This window comes from Centruroides vittatus, unplaced genomic scaffold, assembly GCF_030686945.1.
Source record: "Centruroides vittatus isolate TY-2023 unplaced genomic scaffold, ASM3068694v2 scaffold_752, whole genome shotgun sequence".
NCBI classification, from domain to species: domain Eukaryota; kingdom Metazoa; phylum Arthropoda; class Arachnida; order Scorpiones; family Buthidae; genus Centruroides; species Centruroides vittatus.
The window spans coordinates 3183110-3204342 of NW_027122716.1; the positions used below are offsets into that span (position 1 = coordinate 3183110).

At 29.0% G+C, this 21233-nt stretch overlaps 1 protein-coding gene across 2 annotated transcripts in view; it reads left to right on the forward strand.

Moving 5' to 3' along the window:
- The first annotated feature begins 1055 nt into the window (after positions 1-1055).
- Positions 1056-21233, forward strand: part of LOC136989705 (coiled-coil and C2 domain-containing protein 2A-like) — a 64142-nt gene continuing 43964 nt past the window's right edge. The window contains exons 1-5 of one of the 2 annotated variants that reach the window (XM_067287944.1): positions 1056-1160; positions 13800-13920; positions 19395-19533; positions 19626-19708; positions 19789-19878. In XM_067287944.1, coding sequence (XP_067144045.1) covers positions 13852-13920; positions 19395-19533; positions 19626-19708; positions 19789-19878 — 381 coding nt within the window. In that variant the 5' untranslated portion in view covers positions 1056-1160; positions 13800-13851. Of the gene's footprint in view, positions 1161-3919; positions 4050-13799; positions 13921-19394; positions 19534-19625; positions 19709-19788; positions 19879-21233 lie in introns of those variants that run through there. The other variant, XM_067287943.1, reaches the window with a different exon arrangement.

The window sequence follows — 21233 nt, forward strand, 5'->3', positions numbered from 1 at the left end:
GGTAACATTAACCAAATGCTACCATAATTATCTTTAATTAAAAGCTTATATTTCTAAATTTAGGCTTTTAAATAAAGTTAAATTTTTATTATTTAATATATTCTAACTTGAGTTATATTTTACAGTTTTTTTTTATATTGTAACAATTTTAGTGTTAATTAGCAGATAAACGAGGAATCGCCTTAAGATGCGAGGCGATTCCTCATTTATCGATTTTCTTATTTTATTTTTTCTAAATATTTATGCATTTTTAATAGATTAAAACTGTTATATTTTACATAATGAACGGGTTATACTGTATATTAGGCTATAGTAATGGCGATGCGACAATCTACACGCTTAGAAGCGAAGCGATTGATAACACACTAAATTACTACTAAATTACTTTAGTATAGCATCAGATAAATATTTTGAAAATTCCCAAAAAATTATGATCGATTAAAAATTTCGAATTATGACAGATTATCAGATTTATAAGATTCTCAACAATTAAAATTACTTGTTGCAGTAGTAGAACAACCGATAATAAGTAGCTTTGTGAGTCATCAATCTAGCTTTAACTTCTTACTGAGTTTTGTCATTCAAATTCCAAATAACTGTAATTAGGAATGGAGTGTAAAGATAGTTTTGATTAGAATTTAATCCTTAGATGAGGATTTACGGATATAATTATATTAATCTATATAAATCCTAAACTATAGGCAAGGGTGATTTAGACTCGCGATTCTAAGCTATAATATATAAGAGGTTCTTTCCCCCAACAATGAATTTAAGTGTAAGACACTAACTACAGTATGGGGGCCCTAAATTGTACCTTTTTGAGTGAGGCCCTAAACTGTATCTTGCTTACATTATGTGTAAACCCAGCTTAACTGCAGAAAACAAACACTTTTAATGCTAAAATAGGTTCATCGACAATGTATTGCTTCTTTTCTATTATAACAACTCTCGAAATATTCATTTCTTTGGCATTATGGGGCACACTAACGCACCGTAATGCCAAAGAAATAGACTTAATAAACTTAAATAGACAAATATATAATAATTAATTTTAAAAAATATTAAAATATAAAGTTCGTTCTTTATTTTGTATATTATTTTCTAAAGTATTTTATTCAGTAATTATATTTGTTGAACTTCATAAACGAGGAGACTTCGCGGTGAGTAACATATGTGTAATGTTATTATTATGATTATTATGAGATGTGGCATGTGATAGAAATTTCGAAATTATAAATAGAAACTCACAATACGTGCGTAGTTATAGAGTGTTTATTATTACATATTTGTTACTGTTTTTAATGTGAACATCTTATAATAATTACAGAAAAATTAAGTTAAATTCAGTTTTATTTCCGTTGTATGGTCAATAAGATGGCTTTTATTCATACCTATTGGGATACGGGAGTTAGTTATAGACAAAATAAAATAAATAAATAAATAACGAAAAGTGCAAACTGGTACAAAATTCCAAAAATGGTGCTAAATGTCCCTAACGGGCCTCTGTTTAACGGAACTAATTTCTGTTATCGGGAATAACCACTGCTAAATGCCCCTAACAATCGTAGTTAATGAAAAAATACAGTTTAAAAAATCTCGCCAAGTTTAAAAATTGGTGCTAAAAATAGCTGAAATTTCTTTCATTGGTTATCATTCAAGAAAACAAATTTTTCCATACAAACTTTAAATAATAAATAAATTGCTAAATTAATTATTTGAATTACACTAATCATACTCTTAATACATTTATGATCCTATTTATTATTTATTCTTACTGATCCTTCAACTGAATAGCTTACATTACAGTTGAATATAGTTATTCTCTATTATGCAAAATCTCATTGTGAGCTTATCCATACACGTCCAGCCCAGGTATAGATGGTCATTTGCCACACCTTAAAATTTAATATTTTATATAATAGATGTGTTATGGTGATATAAATTTCTCTTAATAAGTAAAATAAATTTTTTAAAATCTCTTTTATTGATTTTATTCACATATTTTATCTACTTTTTAGAGAGGATTCCATGTTTTCAAATATATTCAAAAATATATTTGTAAGATTTTTTTCCTATTCGAATGCCAAAATTTACTTTTAATATTTTCTTGTCTTTGCTATTTAACTCTTTCCGCGCTGTGAGCACTAAAAGGGCCTTTTCTAGCAAGCCCATTATGGGTTCAGTCGGGAACACAACGGGACGACCGATTGATGAGGGACGGACCACCCCCGAAAAATTTCTGGGAATTTTTAAACCCGTCCGGATTCGATCCCGGATTTCCCAGAGCACCTTGAGCGCTTTATTCGCGTGTCTAATATCTAAATAGGAGCCAATTTCGCATAGAAAGTCTTTCCAGGAGGCACACTACTTGGTAGATCCCTCCAAACCAAACGGAATGTAAGAAATTATCTTTTCTATGTTTGCGCTAATAGAAAAAGAATATCGTTAAGCATTTTATTAACGCCACATCACTACACTTTTATTCATATTACTAACTTGTGCATTGTTGAAAAACAAAAGTTGCTGCAGTATCGGAACAAATGTCAAGAAATATATTTAGATCTTTACAACAAAATTTCTTTCAAAACATACAAACTATACTTCCGAAAAGCAGCGTCGTAACTAGTCTTTTATGCGCCCGGTGCGAGCTTCTGTAACTACGCCCCAAAACTATGATATAAAAATTGGTCCAGGTCATTTCTACGCCCCCCCAGGGTCTACGCCCCGTGCCTGGGTACTGCCGAAAAGTATATTGTTCACTGTATTTGAAATCTCATTCGTGAAAATCGGAAATTTACCGTTTCGGTATATCTTATCCAGGATACGGAACAATAAACGCATATTTTAGAATTATCCTGTACGATGGACGAATGGCTGAAGCTGTAAAGGTCCGTTGCTCTGGTGCAAGTTTGGGTGGAATTCTCAAAAATTTTCATGAATTGTTCGATTCAAATATACCAGGCTTTGTACTGTACCTTACCATACCATCGTCTCATTATGAATCTCGTTGAAACAACAATGGAAATTTTTTTTTTAGCATTTTCTGAACAGAGTAAAAAAAAAACTATCCTGAATAAATCGGGATGATTAACCACTATAGTTTTTAACGAATAATAGATTCGTTAAAAACGATTACCACTTTATTTCTACCGGGTTGTCGAGCGGTTAAGGTAACAGCATACTATTCTGGGGAACCCAGAATCAAATCGGAACGGGTCAGAAAAACCCCAAGAATTTTTCAGAACGTGGCCCATCCGGACAACGTCCCTTGCCATCTATTGTGAATCTTGTCGAACTTATAATGGGTTTTTTTTTTTAAAAACTCTTTCCGCCCTGTGGGCACTAAGAGGACCTTTTCTAGCAAAGCCCATTATGGGTTCGATACGGCTCACAATGGGACGGCCGGGTGGTGAGAGATGGGAGCCGACACATCCTGTCGGATCACCCACCGAAAAATTCCAAGGAATTTTTCGACTCGTCCGGATTCGATTCCGGGTCCCCAGAGCGGTAGGCTGCCACCTTGACCGCTCGGCCATCCGGCCGTCACATATAATGGGCTTGCTAAAAGGTTTTCTTAGTCCTCCAAAGGGAAAAGAGTTAAAAGCTATTAGCATTTTTGATCTCTTCTCTTAGTATGCTTAAATATAAAACATTAAACAGAAAACTTTATAAAAAATACAAGATCTTTATTAAATTACTTCCACAGTACGTAAGCGTACAATTGGCAACAGTACGCGACACTCACTGCGTAAGAAGTCATTCTAAATTAAAATTATAAATATTAATGTTAAGTAAAATTTACTTTTAAGTTATATTAATTAATTCTATTAAGAAAAGTAAAATAATATATTTTTATTTTCAATTTATATTATTATTTTTATTATCTATTTGAAAATTTAATCACGAAACAAATTTGGCGCCTTGGTATAATGTTTACAAACCGAATTTGAGTAATGTGGTTTATGACAAAGGGATTACAGAATCAAATAAACATGTATATTTGAAATATAAATTACATTTTCTTTCAGTTTTCAAATGGAAACAGCAGAGTAAGTTAAAGTCTATATATATAAAGTTTTCTGTTCACGAATATTAGGAAGATCATATAAATTCATTATGTGGAAGTTTTAAATACTCTGCACACAGAAACATAAGCACAGAAACATAAACACAGATACAGAAACAAACATAAATACAGAAACACAGAAACAGAAACAAATGGCCTAACTTCTACCATTCATTAAAGAATTGTTAACATTCATATCATAATATATTTAATAAAAAGTTTATTAAAGATATATTTTATGAAGCGAAGTACAAAAATGTAGTTTTTCTAATTTATTTTAAATTCTTGTTGTATATTTCTGTACAAATTCAATAAATAACTTATACAAGTATATATTTTTTTGTTTTACAAAAGTTAGTTAGAAAAAAGATTACGAAATGTATATTTATATTAATGATATATATCAGGAGAGAGTTTTGTACACTGGTGGTTCACTCTAAGTGTTTTCTCAAACAATAATACAAATGAAATTTATTATTTTGTCTTTGAGAAGTCAAAAATAAATACACAACACAGTATCCATTAAAATTGTGGTTTAGATGTGTTTTGATAGCTGGATGACTGAAGTGATAAGTGTCAACTTGTTACTCTGAGTGATTTGAGTTTATATCTTGGTAAAATTTTCAGAAGTTTTCATGAGTGGCTTGACGATATGTTAGGTATTTTCTTCAACACTTGGGCAGACCATTTGGGTCTGGCTAAACACATTGTGGGCATAAAAAAAGAAGTGTTTTTAATGTATTGTAAAACCAAATTCAAGTGATCCATAAGTTGAAGCCATTTACATTCATCTGGAACTAATAGCAGTTATTGTGTTAATATTTAATATTTATATAAATGTCAGAATTGAAGTTTCCAATTTATTATTTTGTTTATTAGTCAGTTTATTGACTATCCATAAATGATGTCCACACTGGAAAAGAGGGAGGAGGTTACAACAAGTTGGGAGAGGGGAGGGGTTGAGCTTCAGTGGATGTCCATTTATTTCATTAAATTTCATACAGTTTATGCAGTTTACTCTATTTATTCCAAAATTTCTTGTATGTTTTGTTTCTACTTATGGTATCTGTCATTCATAAAGTGAAAAAGGTTTTACGAGGGTCAAGTTTTGTTAGATGTTTGATGAGGGGAGGGGTTAAGGAAACTAGGACGAGGGGAGGGAGAGTAAAAATCTCAAGAAAAATGCAAACATAATTTATGGACCCTTAGTTTAAAAAAATATAGAAATAGAATTAAAAAATAAGTAAATAAATTGTTATAATGTAATTAAAAGTTTTACAACAAGAATAATTATAATTTATGAAATACAGAAAAATTTAAATACCTCATTTTTGTTTCAAGTATGATAGGATAGCTTTTTAAAGATGATAGTTATTTATGATACTGTACATTAAAATCTGGATTTTTCTATTGATATGTTTCAGTCTAAATTAATGATTTTTGTATTGCATTTTCCTCTTAAATATGATTATTTGATTGAGAAATCATAATGTTCAAAATTATTAAAAACTCATTTCATTAAAGAATTTTGAAATAAAGAAAGATTGCATTAAAGAATTTTTGTACACGAGTTATTGTAATATATCTGAATATAAATGTTATCATCATTAGAACCATTAGTTGATGATGTAGAAAAGCCCTATCAGAGCAAACTATTTACATTATCCAACACATACTAAGCAGTTAATATATCAATAGCTGGATGTTATAAATACCTTCTGATCTTAGGGCTAAACATTCCTTTTTGAGAACAGTTCTGATAATGAAAATGCATTACTTCAAATACTATGATAACAGATAGTGATCAAATTCTCTAAAAAATATTTTAAAATTTTTTAAATAAATTTAGAATTTATTTTGTAACACAGATTTTGTTAACTATAGACAGAAAGTTTAAAAAAATATCTCAGAATAGTTCAGATTTTTAAATTTACCTTAAAGTTCACATTATTACTTGCATAATGTCTTGTAAATTATATATTTAATAAACATTTTTTTTTTTAAACATTTTAAAATTGAATTTGAAAGAATAAACAAAAGAATTTAGAAAAGTATTTCTATAGATTATTGAAATATACTTCAAAACACTTATACAACCAAAAATCCAGCTCATAAAACACAATGTTGGAGAAAAACTAATGTTTTCAATTGCTTTTAGTAATCATCCTCAAGTTAAAGAACTTATTTGGAAAGGTATATCAGAATAGAACGTAAGATGGAATATAATAATTTAAAATATGAAACAAATGCCTGATTGGCCGTCAGATGTCACGTTTGTATTGGGATGTAATTATTTAGATGTAAAAGCAATATTAATTAAATATCCAATAATGCCTTCCAAGCTGGGAATAACATATTGTTGTCCTTGCGTGTTGTTTCTATTGGCCTTGTAAACATCCAGCTTTTCCAGGTAGAGGAGGCTCCTGTGTGTAATGAATGAAACGTGCATTATTGATGTTCACTTGCACATCCTTGTCCAAAGTGCATGTGGCTAAAGCTGTAGTAGTTTGCCTTTTATTAATTGATATAAGATGTTTTTGAAGATGCTGTTTTAATGGACTTATTATACATTTCTTCTGTAATATTTTTAAAAATTTCTACATTCAATGGAAAAAGAAACTCTTCTGTTCAGTTATAAATTTAACCCTTCAGTAGGAATACCTTTTAAGAGTTTTGTGAGAGGAACATTGTGGCTATTACACTGCATACATAATATTACTTCATATCCTCTAATATTAAAATTTTTTTGAAAATATGAATAAAATTAAAGAGGGAATTAATATTCAAAATTTTTATTCAACAAATGCTGTTATAACTTAAATTATTGATAACTAACACTTAGGTCAATTCACCACCATCTGTTATTCACCTTCACATATGGCACATTTAGTGATTATATGACTGTTCCTTGCATACATTTTTAGCACAATCTTGATAGATCAATTTTGTTTTACTATTCTTGTCTTCTACAAAAAGTCATCTGTCTAATCAGCCAATTGTTTGGAGTCACTGTCCTGATTATCTTTTATAATTTCCCACTCTTCTGACTCAGTTTCAGTATCAAAATTACTCTCTTCTGGCTCTTCTCTTCTTTCCTATCAATTTCCTCACAACTTGTAAAGCACCATCCAATTATTTCTGGGTTAAAGCTGTATAAGAGCTACAAATAGCATGAAAATCTAGACATCCCAAAAGCTATTTAGTATATTTTCAAACTAATATAACACTAAGAATTTATTGAAACCTGTGACATTGTTAAATAAAGATATTTATGCAATGAATATGAAAAAAGTAAGCTACTCAAGGATACGTGAACCTGCTAAAACAAGTAAGCTACTCTTTCAAATATATGTAAAAAATAAATACAAATTACATTTACATTGCAAGGTGCATAGCAGCAAGTACACTGCAGGCATGATAGCATCTAATTTAAAGCTCAGAAACAACTAAATGGTTAAAAACATGAAAAACCATTTGACATATATGAGGTGACATATGCTATGAATAGCTTCTCTATTGAATCAGATTTAATTAAAAACAAAGATTAAACCATTTGACAAGCAGTATAGTAAGAATAAAATGAAATTAGATAAATATGAGCAATTATTTATTGCGGCATTGTCACAATGTTGGATTACAATTTTTAATCATACTTTTAAATTTATTTAATTTAAAATGTATGCTCTCTACCTCAAATTAGTAGTGTCTTGCCCTGTACATCATAGTTTTCTTGTTAGCATGCCCCTGTACATCATACTTTTTTTGTTTAATAGAGTCACGATGGTCATCTATCTAACTCAGGGGTTTCCAACTTGTGTTCTGCATAACCCTAGGATTCTGCCAATAAAACTTTGGGGTTCCACAATAAAATCCATTGAGTCTTGTTATGTACGAATGTGCCAATGCAGATTTGGGATACGAGGTGTAATTGTTATAATCTCAGATTGATTTCTTGTATGTCATCCAAGATGACATGTGCTAAAGTTATTTATAGCTTTATAAACAGTGGGAACCAATTTATCAGTAAAGCTAGAAAATCATTCAAAATATCATAAACTTAAAAAGGATCCAACATACAAATAAAAATACAATCATTAAATCTGTATATATATATTAAAAGCAAAATGATCTTTCACCACTGCACACAAATTACAAAAATTTAAAAATAAATTTGATTTACAATTTGAAAATTTCAGAACAACTTTTAAACAATTTTTAAAAACATTGTTTTAATTTTCAATTCATTCGATTTTAATTAATTAATTTTGATTTTATTTTTTGTTTCAGTTTTAATGTAAAGTAACTCCTAGTATGCATTAATTTGTTGATATCTGCAGGGTTCCAACATTTTTATTAAGGTGAAAAGGGTTTCATGATAAAAATATGTTGGGAACTTCTGATCTAACTCCTTTCAGGGGAATATTTTTGAATTGAAATAATGTGACTTCCAGTGTTTGTATATATTTAATTGGGGTCTCCTGCTCCTAATCTTTCCATATTTGGTCTCACCTTTCATCTATGTAACTCCGTTCTTGAGATTAGGAAGGACAGACAGCAGCTGAAGGATGACAATGGTGATTTATTGGTCTATAATTTTTTCAAATTGCAGTCCAATGATGTACTAGCTAGGGTTGCCAACATTTGCCAACTACTCGACTGGAGGATTGCTCCCCAAAATAAACAGTCACAATATTTTATTTATTCAACAATTATATTATCATATACGAGTACAGTATATATATTTATATATAGTAAGTATAATTGTAATGCTTCTTATTTCTTAAAATTATATTTTTTTTTCTGATTTTGCTACTTGCAATAATTTTTTTTGGTCATGTTGAAATAAATAAGAATGAAAAGCTTCGCAGCTCATGTCGAAATTAATTCGAATGCCTAACTCTGCTTTAACGAGCTCTACTCGCATTCTACTTCTATCATTTCTCCAAGCAGATTGCAGATTCCATTATAGAAAAAATTCTTTCCACAAATGCATTGCTTACAGGTACGCTTAGAACTTTGCCACCAATTTGTTTGATTTCGGTCATCACATCAAGGGTTTTAAAAATAGACACCCATATTTTTTCTGTTGATAACTCCTCATTTCAAAGTTTTTCTAAATTGTTATTTTGAATTCAAATTATTTTGTCATATAGAATATTTTCATTATAGTAATAAATATTAAAACTTTATCACAAAAAAGAATATTTTAAAAAATTACTTCTATAGACAATTTCAATTTTTACTTAGAAATAAATAAATTCATTTATTATAAAGGAGACAAACAAAAATTTATTTGAAAAACACAAATATTTGTTTTATTTGGGTCTCTAATTAATAAAAAACGACGAAACACTATTTTAAAGTGCATTTTTATTCAAATAATATATTTATAAATAATATGTAGCCAAAAACGCAGCCAAGTCAAATTTCTGTAGCCCAAAAAGTAGCCAAAGCGCCAAATGATATTTTTTATGCCAAACTGATAAAAGGATAGCCAAATTTTGCACAAAGTAGCCAAATCTGGCAACGTTGCCTATGGTAGCGAAATATGGCGACCCTTCCAGTAATCTCGATGACATGAGTGTTTAGTAATGAAATGTAGATGGCGCTTATCGTAATGATGATTTTGTATGCAAATTTTCAACAAAAGTTTTCGATCTGGAAATATGAGGAATAATGTGAATGTTACAGAATAATTAACAAACCGATTTTAAATTTTAATATTAAAGAATAATAAGTAAAACATTGATATTCCTGGTGAAATTACTAGTAAAACTGGAGACTGGATAAATGTCACCAAAACTGGAGTCTCCAGGCGAAAATGACACAGTTGGTAACCCTAGTACTAGCCACTCTGCTAACTTAGCTGAATTACTTATTGCAAGGTGCATTAAGTGTGATTTTTGAAAAAGATGTTAGCACTCTTGGATAATATGAAGATGCTAAACAGTTACAGAATACTTCCATGCACGAAAAGCTAGAACTACTTAAAATAAGTAAGACAAAACCTTTCACACTACATTTCTAACAGTTTTAATTCACGTTAAAAACATTTGTTCTTATGAATTAAAACTGCTAGAAATGTAGTGTGAAAGGTTTTGTCTTACTAGTTACAGAATGATTTTTTCAACATCTTAGAATATCAGTTTTATTTAAATAATAACTTAACTCTCCTTGAATAATAGCTATATGTACTGTTTGAGGATTTCTGAAAACTTAGGAAAAGAATGTAAAATTAATAAATACAATAAATCAGTTGTTGGCAACCTTGGGTTATCCGATCCTGTTATGCTTTGGCAGTGTAATTTTATTTTTATGTCTTCTGCCACATACCATTATGCAACTGTAATTAAGCCAATATTTGCAACAAATAACATTTAAACTAAAATTTAATCAATGAAAAGATAAGAAAAACTACATATTACTCATTTGCATATCATTAGCATATATTATTTGAGTACCTGGTGGTTATAGTTTGTTGGTACTCATCAGACTTAAAACCCGCAACTCCATAAGAAAAAAATGCATGCATCCTGTCAGAAGCCATTGCATTCTGCATCCATGAATATTGCCCATAAACTTTCACACACAAATATTTAAACTTTTTATTGATAATGGAAATCAAATGAGTATATGCAAAAGAGATAATAATCACCCTCAAATAGAAACTGCAGAGAAATATGCAGTTTAAAATATTAGACGAGGCTAATGAATGAAAGTGGTAGTTTTACATTGTAAGAGAGCTTAATGAGATGATTCAATCATAATAAATTTAATTTACAATTCAAAATAAAATTGTAAATAGAAGAGATGTAAAAGCTATATTTTTAAGAATTTCAACAAAAACAAAAAAATCTTTTCAGTTTTTGCATTTAACTTTATTTTTATTTAATTTTTTTTGTATTATTTTTGTATAACTTTTAGAAAGAAACTTGTTATGATATAATTTCTGCATTCTTTTGAATTGTTTTAGGAATAAATGTTTAGTTATACACTATATGTAGTTTATGATTTGTTATTGATTATGTAAACAAATTTGGCTTTAATATTTAAAAATCATTAATATTGCTATTTATTTAGTGCTTTTAAGATATCTCTCCATTTTCAGAACTACATAAAATTATGTGATGTTTACATTAAGAAACAAACCTCAAAACACTGTTCTCTCTTACTATATATGACTTGCAGCGCCATTTATTTAACTGATTAGAATGATTCAGATTAGGAAAACGGGAATGATGCTTCAAAATCACTAAAAATGGAGTAATGTTAATGACTTTTAAAAGTTTAAACCAGATTTGTTTTCATAATTTAGTTGTAAGAAGAGTTATTTGGATGATTTAATCAGCTACCAAGTGATTTATTATGCTAGTAAATATAATAAACTGCATAATTAAATTATTAAATTCAATTATTCAAAAATAAATTATATTTAAAGTTTTATATTCATAATATGAGAAATATTCTGCTGATACATATATGATTTTTATAAATAGTTCGAATATAACGATTTAAAACTATTGACGCCGAGTTGTAAAATTTTGATATGTTGTTATCGTCAAAATAAAATTTGTTTTTTGTAATTTAAGTTTGTTTTTTGGGAATTGTTTTGAAAAGTAGGATTGTTATTTCCTTCTATTCATAATTATTATTACAGATAAATTAGATAAATAAATTTTCAATGATTGCAAAATAGTTAGTTTGCATGTAATAATGCATCTTTTCCTGTATTTTGAATTAGAATTTACATTACATCCTACAACTCTAAAAAAAATGACTTTATGAATGTAAGCCTGAAGTGATTTATTTTGGTTTTAATTAGACTTTAAATGAGCAATAATTCAAATTTACAGCTTAAATTATGTTTTATAGATAGTAATAAATTTCTTGGAAAATAATTGTGATATTTAAATTTAATTAATAACAAGATTTTTAATTTTAAATTTATGAATGAAATATAATAGTTTATATTGTTCTAATAACTATTGGTGCAGTAGATTTTTGAAAAAATTTTAAAATTGTATTTTTTTTTTTTTTAATAAAAGAATAAAGTTTCTGTTAATAAAATAAATTTTGTTTGTAAAACTTGAATATATGACAAAAATGTATAATAATTAATTAAAATGCAAATGCAAAAGAAAGTGAAGTTTTCTGCATCAAATCCTCACTTAATGCCATTTTGTTATAACATTGTTGAGTATATTTATAATCATTTACAGTTATTGTTGTTCAATTTTCTTTATAACAGTAAAATTGATTCTATGAGGCTGGAGATTGCAAAAATGATTTAATAGGAAACTTAACTCTCGTTTACATCATTTAGTCTAAGGTAAAATTAGTTGCGTTATATGTCATTTTGCTTAACATTGCAGTTTCCAGGAACCTATTGATGATGTTAAGTGAGAATTTGCTGTATTTTGCAATAACTTTTTTTATTCTGTAATAATTCAAAACTAATTTTTAACTTGTTTTTATTCCTTCTTTCAAAGTTTAAAATGAACAATTTATTCAATTTAACCAGCTATATATATACATAATAAATTGGTCCTTATAGCCATAACACAGCTGCTGTTCATATTGTACTTCAAATAAAAAAAATAAAATAGCTTAATCATATCTTACATTCATGATAAAATTGCGAATTTATTTATTTAATGTCATAAATAAGTGTCTAATGTTGATGCACAGTTGACAGACTTTCAAACATAAGAATACTATATAATTGCAATTAAGTCAAGTTATGAAATAATTTAATAGAAATTACACTGATAAATTGATTAATAATTGAACAGATTTTATATTAGATACAGGCACATTATCATCAATTAATTTAGGAAGATCTAGTAAAGATAATTATCCTTTCATATCAATTATCCCGTCCAACTCTCAAAAGCACATTTTTTGCAATCTATAAAAAATTAAATATATCGTATCTTTTATTGTATTAATTTGAAATTATATATTGGCAGCTAAAGTGATTTTATGTTTGTTATAACTATTATCATATAACGTTTATTGCCGATAAATTTAACAGCTGAAAATACAGAATGATATTGAATTTAACAAATTTCTTATTACTGAATAAAAATCTTTATTATAGAATTTATAAGTAGTTTTAATTTAAAATATGTTCTAAATATAGTCAATTTTATTAAATTAATGTAACAGCAATTAATGCAATTTTTATGATCTTAATTAATAGTAATTAAGTATTCTTAATGAAAATAGTTTAATAAAATTAAGGAATATATAGGTTTTTGGAAAAAATATTTACTCTGTTCTAAGTAATTGGCTTAAATTGGGTTAAGTTTGTTAATCTTTCTCATTATCGATTGAGGACAGATGACTGAACATTTTTCCATCTTATAAATAAATATAAATTTAATATACTTATTTGTTTATAAGTTTGTATAGTACATTGTTCTACTTAATATTTATCTGTTTATTTTTGTTAATTTAGAAATGTAAAATTCTTTCAGAATAGAATGAAACTGTGTAGAAAGATTTTACTGTAAATCATAAATCAGATGTGTAATAAATTTTGCAGTAAAAGTATTTTAACTTATATGAACTTTTAATTAATAAAATATATCATGTTTGTATTATACTTGATTTAATTAATATTCTTAAGAGTAATTAATAAAATTAATTTGATAAATGTCATTGAATACTTATTCAATAGTTAATTCGTAGCAGTTCTGATTTTGATATACAATGAATTATTTTTAAATAGAAAACTGAGGGAAAAAGTTCGTCAACGTCGACGTTTACTTCAACAATCTTTGATGAAAGAAGTTGTTCCACCTGAAGAAAAGAAATCGACTGTACAGTCACATAGGAATATTAAATCATGGGTATGCTGTAAAATTTTTATGCATATATTTCTTAGAAAATACAGATTTCTAATTGCTTATTAAGGTTTTTGAAAGAACAGGAGGTGTAAACACTATTTTTTCTTATGCAAAGTACTAAATACTATTAAATGCACATAATTTCATGTACTAAATAAATGTACTATTATGAACAACACAATTATCTCTGGTAAATATTACAATATTAATCAATAATACTTTTAAAATTAGAAAAAAATTTTAAATTCTGCTGAATGAATGCTTTTGACTTTAAACTCTACCATTATCAAAAACCATCATTCTATAATGGATTTTGTTTAAATTTTAGAACCATAAAAACTTATTCTTCTTAGCTGGAATTATGTATAAATAGATAATAAACAGACCTTTTTGCACAATTTCAGCAATTTCACTATATACATATAGCAAATGTTTTCACCCTTGTTCAGAGGACAGCATCAGGCTTTTTATTGAAAATTTTATAGTTCTCAATTTGGAACACCTTTTTTGAAAGAAAAACATTCAAACATTTGTTCAAACATTTAAAAATTTAACATCTTACAATAAATTATCACAGAAAATGATAAATTATGGCTCATATATACCGTATTTTTATAAGACACACTTTTTTCTTCGAAAAATTGCCTCCAAAATTCAGGTGCGTCTTATAGTCCGTAGCGTCTTATAGGTATTTTAAAAAAAAAATTGCTTAAAAATTGAGGTGCGTCTTATAGTCCGTAGCGTCTTATAGTCCGTAAAATACGGTAATAAATTTAAAATATTGTCAAATGTATGACTGTTTGCTATGTATGCTCATAAAACATATCTCCATGTATAGGATTGTCTACAAGCACTTTCCGTGTGTTGGAAATCATTTTAGCATTCTTACTGTTTATATTGATACATCTTCCCTGTTGCAAGCTTCTCCAGTGTTCTTAGATTATATATAGCAGTGTTCATGTATGTATATATATATATGCTCTAACAACAGGGCTTAGATGTAAAGATTAGCCAAATATAAATATGACATTGCAAGGAACAAGACAACTACTGCTCTAGCACTTTATGTGATGGAGCCTGAGGTGTCAGTACTATAAGAAGAGGCCATATTAATTAAATATATATGCTAAATGCTTATACATGTTTAGCATATATTTAATTAATATGGCCTCTTCTAAACTTTCATTACACATCATTGATCAACACTTTTATGTACTGTTGAGAAATTCAAATCTACACATCTGAGCTATTTGTATTCTAGTATTGCAATCAAAAACATACAAATAATTTTATGGTCAAATGATTTCATTATAATAAAATATAATATTTTGAGTTCATGAAACATTTTAAGGAATACATTTCAGAATCAAATTACTTGGTTCTATAGTTTAGCTCTTGAAATATTTTATAATTTCTTAGAATATTTTGTATTCATGTAGATGTTATATTTTAAAATACTGAGAATATTTAATTGTAAAGTTATTTATATATTATGAATTTTTCAATCATTAATATCAGAAAGTGATAGTTTAATATGTGTAATACACTGCTGTATTAATATTTACTTTGTTTTACTTTTGTTTGAAAATAAAACATTTATTAATACAACATAAACAGATGACATGAATAGATATTTAAAATCATTAAATCTAGCAATAAATTTTTGAACTAATGTTTTTAGCTTTTTTAAAACCATTTTTGATTTATAACAAGCAGAAAATTTAAATGTATTTCAAATTGAAACATCAATTATTCCATAGAATATATGTAATAAATATAAATATAATATTTAAATATAACATAAATAAATTTTATATATAATGTTATAATGAGGTGCTGTTGGGACTGGGATTAAGACTTTTAAAACTGAAACTTCAGTTTTAAAAGTTTTAATTCCAACATTTTTGCCATAGTAATTTATCATTACTAGAAATGAATGAATACAATCTTATTATGAATTAATGAAATGACTGCATTGAGAATTCTTAAAATTAAATTAATAAAAATACATATCAGAAATTTTAGAAACAAGATTTATTCAAATTTAATTTGGAATTTCAAATCTGTTTGATTATTAAACAGGTTTGGGATTTTTTTTGAAATAAAAAGTTAAACATATAAAAGCATTAAAAAGATGTGGAGACAATTGATTCTTTACTTTTGTTAAAAGATACTACAAATCGAGAAAACCCTTTCACTATCAGTTGATGTAAGTTTGATGGTTTTGAGCACTTTTTCTACATTTAGGTGGGAAGCATATATTTTAATTTAAATAAATTTAAAATATAATTAAAAATTGCAGTCTGGCATTGTGACAATGTCACAATAAATATACTCACTGCCAAAAGTTAAGCAGGGAGCAGAAAATGTTCATGTTCAGAAAGCATTCGGCATTTGAGAGGCTGCAATTCATTGCAGAGGTAGGTGGAAGTATGCAAATATGTTACATTACCATCAATCATGGTTACGTGTCGCGAAATATGCAAAACAGGCAGTCGTATAAGAAGCCAGCCTTCTGAAGTGTGGGAGGAGTTGCATGTAAGTGCCGAGAAAAAGTGTGGAGAATTGTCGTACAATTAGCATGCATGACTGATGTGTTTCTATGGCTTCCAAAAGACGAATGACAGACAGTGAGCGCTGGCAGTCTGGGACGCCTTGAAGCAGGACAATCAATCACAAATATTGCTCTTTTCTTCGATGTTCATCATTCCTTCATTTCACGGTTATGGAAACAATTCCAAACAAGCCAAACAGTTGTTCGAAGACCTGTGGTTGGTCGCCCAAGGGTTACGATCCCTGCAGAAGATTGCTATATTGCTGTTGTAGCCACGTGGAATCGAAGAGCTACCTCTACATGTGTGACGTCACAGCAGCCATTGCAGCTGCCATTGGTAAAATGATATCTGCTACTACTGTGCGCCGAAGGTTACACATGAATGGACTGTATACCCAGGTATCACGAGTTTGTGTTCTACTATCTGTCCAATCCAGAGGCACACAGTTAAAGTGGTGTTGGCAACATGTGAATTGGACTGTGTCTGATTGGGGCAATGTTATGTTCATGGATGAGTCACGATTTTTCCTGGAGCCAGATGACAAGCATGTAAGAGTATGGAGAGAAAAAGGCACATGCAATCGGCCCCAGAACATCATTGAGCATTACGCATTCCAAGGTGGAAGCATTATGGTGTGGGCAGGCATTTCATTGGGATATTGCACCGACCTGTGCATCTGTTGAGGGGGTTCTGTGACGGCTGTCCAGTATTGGAATGAAGTCCTCAAACTCATTTTGAAATTGAACGTTGCAGCAGTTGGTCCTGCTTTCGTTTTAATGGATGATAATGCATGACCCCATAGAGCTGCCCTTGTCAATGACTATCTTGAGAGTGAGGGAATCATGTGTATGGATTGGCCGGCATACTCGCAAGACCTGAATCCCATTGAGAATCTTTGGGATGCCTCGCCCCATATCTCGGTATATAGTGATTTGAGATATGGGTTGTAAGTGACTGGGATCCTTTCTTCACCTTTGGTTTTTGCCACAGGAGTCGACTTGGACTGCAGTGGAATCTGTTGATCAATTTACGGGTGAGCTTGGGGTTCTCATGGACAGTGGCTATGCAATGTGTATGTCTCAGTTCAACGTGGAGAGCTTGTTGAGTGGATGAGTGAGTGTTTGCCCTCCTAATTAAAGCATTACATGCTCCTAATGTGCAGTCCAAATCAACTCTCATGGCAAAAATCAACCTGAAGATGAAGAAAGGATCCCAGTCACTTACAACCCATATCTCAAATCATTATATACTGAGATAGCCAAGAAGTGCCACATTTGCATTGCATACAGGAGATGTCCAACCCTATCTGACATCCTTTCTAATGGAAAGGATGTTCCCAACTGGGACAGACTCCCCGGAGTGTACAGAATCCCACTTAGGGATCACAGATGTGATAGAGATCTCATCTGCGTCGGCACCACTAAGCATTTCTTGGGGGTTAAAATGAAAGAGCACTTGCTGACATACAGCACACGAGGACCACCACCCTTCTCGCTGTTTACACCAGTGGTCCAGACATAGAGCTGGATTTTAACCAGGTGAGGATCCTCACCTCGCCACGCACAGAACATCTAAGGTGGTTGGAGGCCATTTGTATCTACATATCTAACCTCATCGATACACGTATCAGCCACAAGGAGGAATTGACTCTGTCTGTAGCGTGGAAAGTGCTAATGAATGGACAATGACTTGTAAATCTGGATAGATGTTACCAGCTAGAGTGCACATGCCCAGTAAGGACGACATCAAGAAGCATGTATTCGAATGAACTTTCAAATCATCATGTTCTTATTTAGTTGCATTCCATCGGAAATTTGCCATTTCATCTGAAGAAGAACTGTTTCTGGTTCGAAACATTTGTGAAGTAATGTTTTTTCGTTCTTTTCATTTTTTATTTGAGTTTCACACCAGTAACAGGTTTTGGTACGTAGATCAATGGAAAAATTTTCTCCAGGACAGAGTCGGATAGATGACTGGCATGACACTCTTGTTAACAGGAAAAGTATGATGTACAGGGTCAGGACACTACTAAAATAAAAAGCATTGTGCATTGAGATAAAAAAAATTGCAGCCCAGCATTGTGATGATGTCACAATAAATAATTACTCATTTATATTATTGTTAATAGACAAGAACCTTGTAAACACCTCTACAGGTCAAATAAGTTTTATGTCATAGTTGTGCAGGTCTTTAGAGTATGCATATTTTGCAAACATTCAATCAATAGAAACATTCAATTAATAAAATTGGCTGTACTGTTACTTATGATAAGCTCATATAACTATAATTGGGCTGTTCTCATTGCTGAAGAAACATCATAAGCAACTAAATCTTTCTTTTCCCATTGTTGAGTTTAGTCAGTAGTAAATCTAAGTGATTCATTATTACAACTTATAATGAATCTTCATACAAGAATATCGTACACTATTATATGCAATATTAATAGCCTTTTGCTGCCCCTGTAAAATCTGATTTTTGACACGGCTTTTCATGTGTCAACAACAATATTACAGTTTTCAATTAGCATTTAAAAAGTTTATTTTTTAATGTATTTGATTATAATTTTATAATTAATATATTTTTATAATTTAAAATACATTATCTTATTAATTACACTTTATAATACTTTTATATTAAAAATAATAAAGAAAACTAATTTACATTACTTTTAATGAATTTTAATTTACATATAATATTTTGTATAGTTACGCTCTAAAAAAAGCACAAACAAAAAATTAATTTCTATTTGAAAGAAACAAAAAAATAAACATAACAGAACAACTAATTTAAATTAATTGTTTATTTTTAGTAGTATTTATTGTAAAAATTATCTTAGAATTATAAATTTAAAGTTTTAAATTTTAAAAACTTTTTAATTATATAATTTATTTTATAATATTGAAATTCAAATTAACTATAAAGATGGAAAAAGAAGAAGGAGAAGAAGAATCTAAAACAGAACAGAAGCATGAAATAGAAGAAATTTCTGATGATAATACCGCTCATACATTTGAATCTACTGTTCAGTCCAGTTGGTTTGAAAGTGATCAGCCTGCCAAAAGTAATATTGCTCCTATTAAGTAATAAATTATGAAATACATTATTTGTATTTTAAAATTTTTTATACTTTTATTTCAATTTAAATTAAACTAGAAGCCACAGAAATTTTATCATCCGTTCAAACAGTTGGTGATCCTGGAGGGACTGATATTCAAAATAGAACAGAATACGAACAGGTATGAAGAATTTTGATGATTTAATTCTTGTTTATCTTGTACAGTAAATTAAATTTAATTACCGTTATATTTAATTTCAGGATTACAAAAATAAATCAGAACTGAGATTAGCGTTGAAACAAAAATTGCATAAACAGTTTCAAAATAACAGTAGCCATCAAATAGAAAAGGTATGTTATGAGTATATCAAATATACAGTGTGTCTGTAATTAAGGTCTGTTTACAACTTTAGATTACTCTGTAGACAAAGCTGTTAGAGATAGATCAATAAAATTTTATAGCTAGTTTATCTTGACATGGGAAAAACTATAAACAAAGTGTCAAAAAATAGTTACAACTTTTGCCACTAAGGGTCTATAAAGGCACCACTATTGCATCAACATCACAACAGCAGAGAGGATATTTGAGTAACATCATGTTTATGCAAGACTGTAAGAGTCCACATCATAGTCATTGTGAGAGACATACTGTCTAATATATTTGGCAATGAAAGAGTGATTAGTCAGTCTTTTTCCAATGGAAATGCCTGCTTAGTTCCCAGATCTCATATCTTATAACTTCTGTTTTATGAATCTGTTTGAAAAGCAGGGATTTTACTGGCAGAGTTGCAGATTTATGAAAACTAAAGAGTTAAATTGAAAGACAAATTATTAGTCTTGTCATGTTACACTTGGCTGTTGTTAATGTGAAAACTTGATTGCAATATGTAACTGAGAATGGGGAAAACATGTTAAACAGTTTCTTTGATGTTGCTATGACAATCCAACATTGCACATAGCAGTGAAAATTGTAACTATTTTTGAAACTGATTATAGTTTCCCATGTCAAGACTTACTGCCTACAAAATTTTATTGATTTATCTTTAACAACTTTGTCTCCAGAGTAATCTAAACTGGTATTATCTAATTATTATTGACCTGTATTAGAATTCTTTTTACATTTTATTTTAAAAAATTTCAATTTACATATATGTTTATAAATAGTTGCAATCAAAACAAAAGCAGAGTGAGAATAATTTTTGATTTGAAAGAAATAAACAAGCATGAATGTAATCTTCATATTTTATCTGATTTACATCGCTTAGTTCTTCAAGGCATTTACAGAATGAAACTCGTGATATAAATTGAAAGTTAAATTTACAATTACAAATACTATAACATAAGTTACTAATAGAGTTATTTTTAGAACATTAAATATTATGTATTAATAATATATTACAACGTTTAAGCAATTGATGTGAAATTTTTATCTTTAAATGAATATTGAATTTTCATAATAAAAATAAATATTCTTTTGAAAAAATGCTATTGTAAATATAAAAGTTTATAAATACAGTATAATTTTATAAATATTTTAAAAATAAAGAAAGAAAAATTGTGAAAATAAGGAAGAACAGAAGACATAAAATAAATAATAATTTCTTTTGACCTATGTTTAACTAATTGAATATAACTTAATCTATTGAAGAGAGTAATAGAAAATAAATGGTAAAAAACAGAAAAGGAAATGAAAATAGGAAACATAA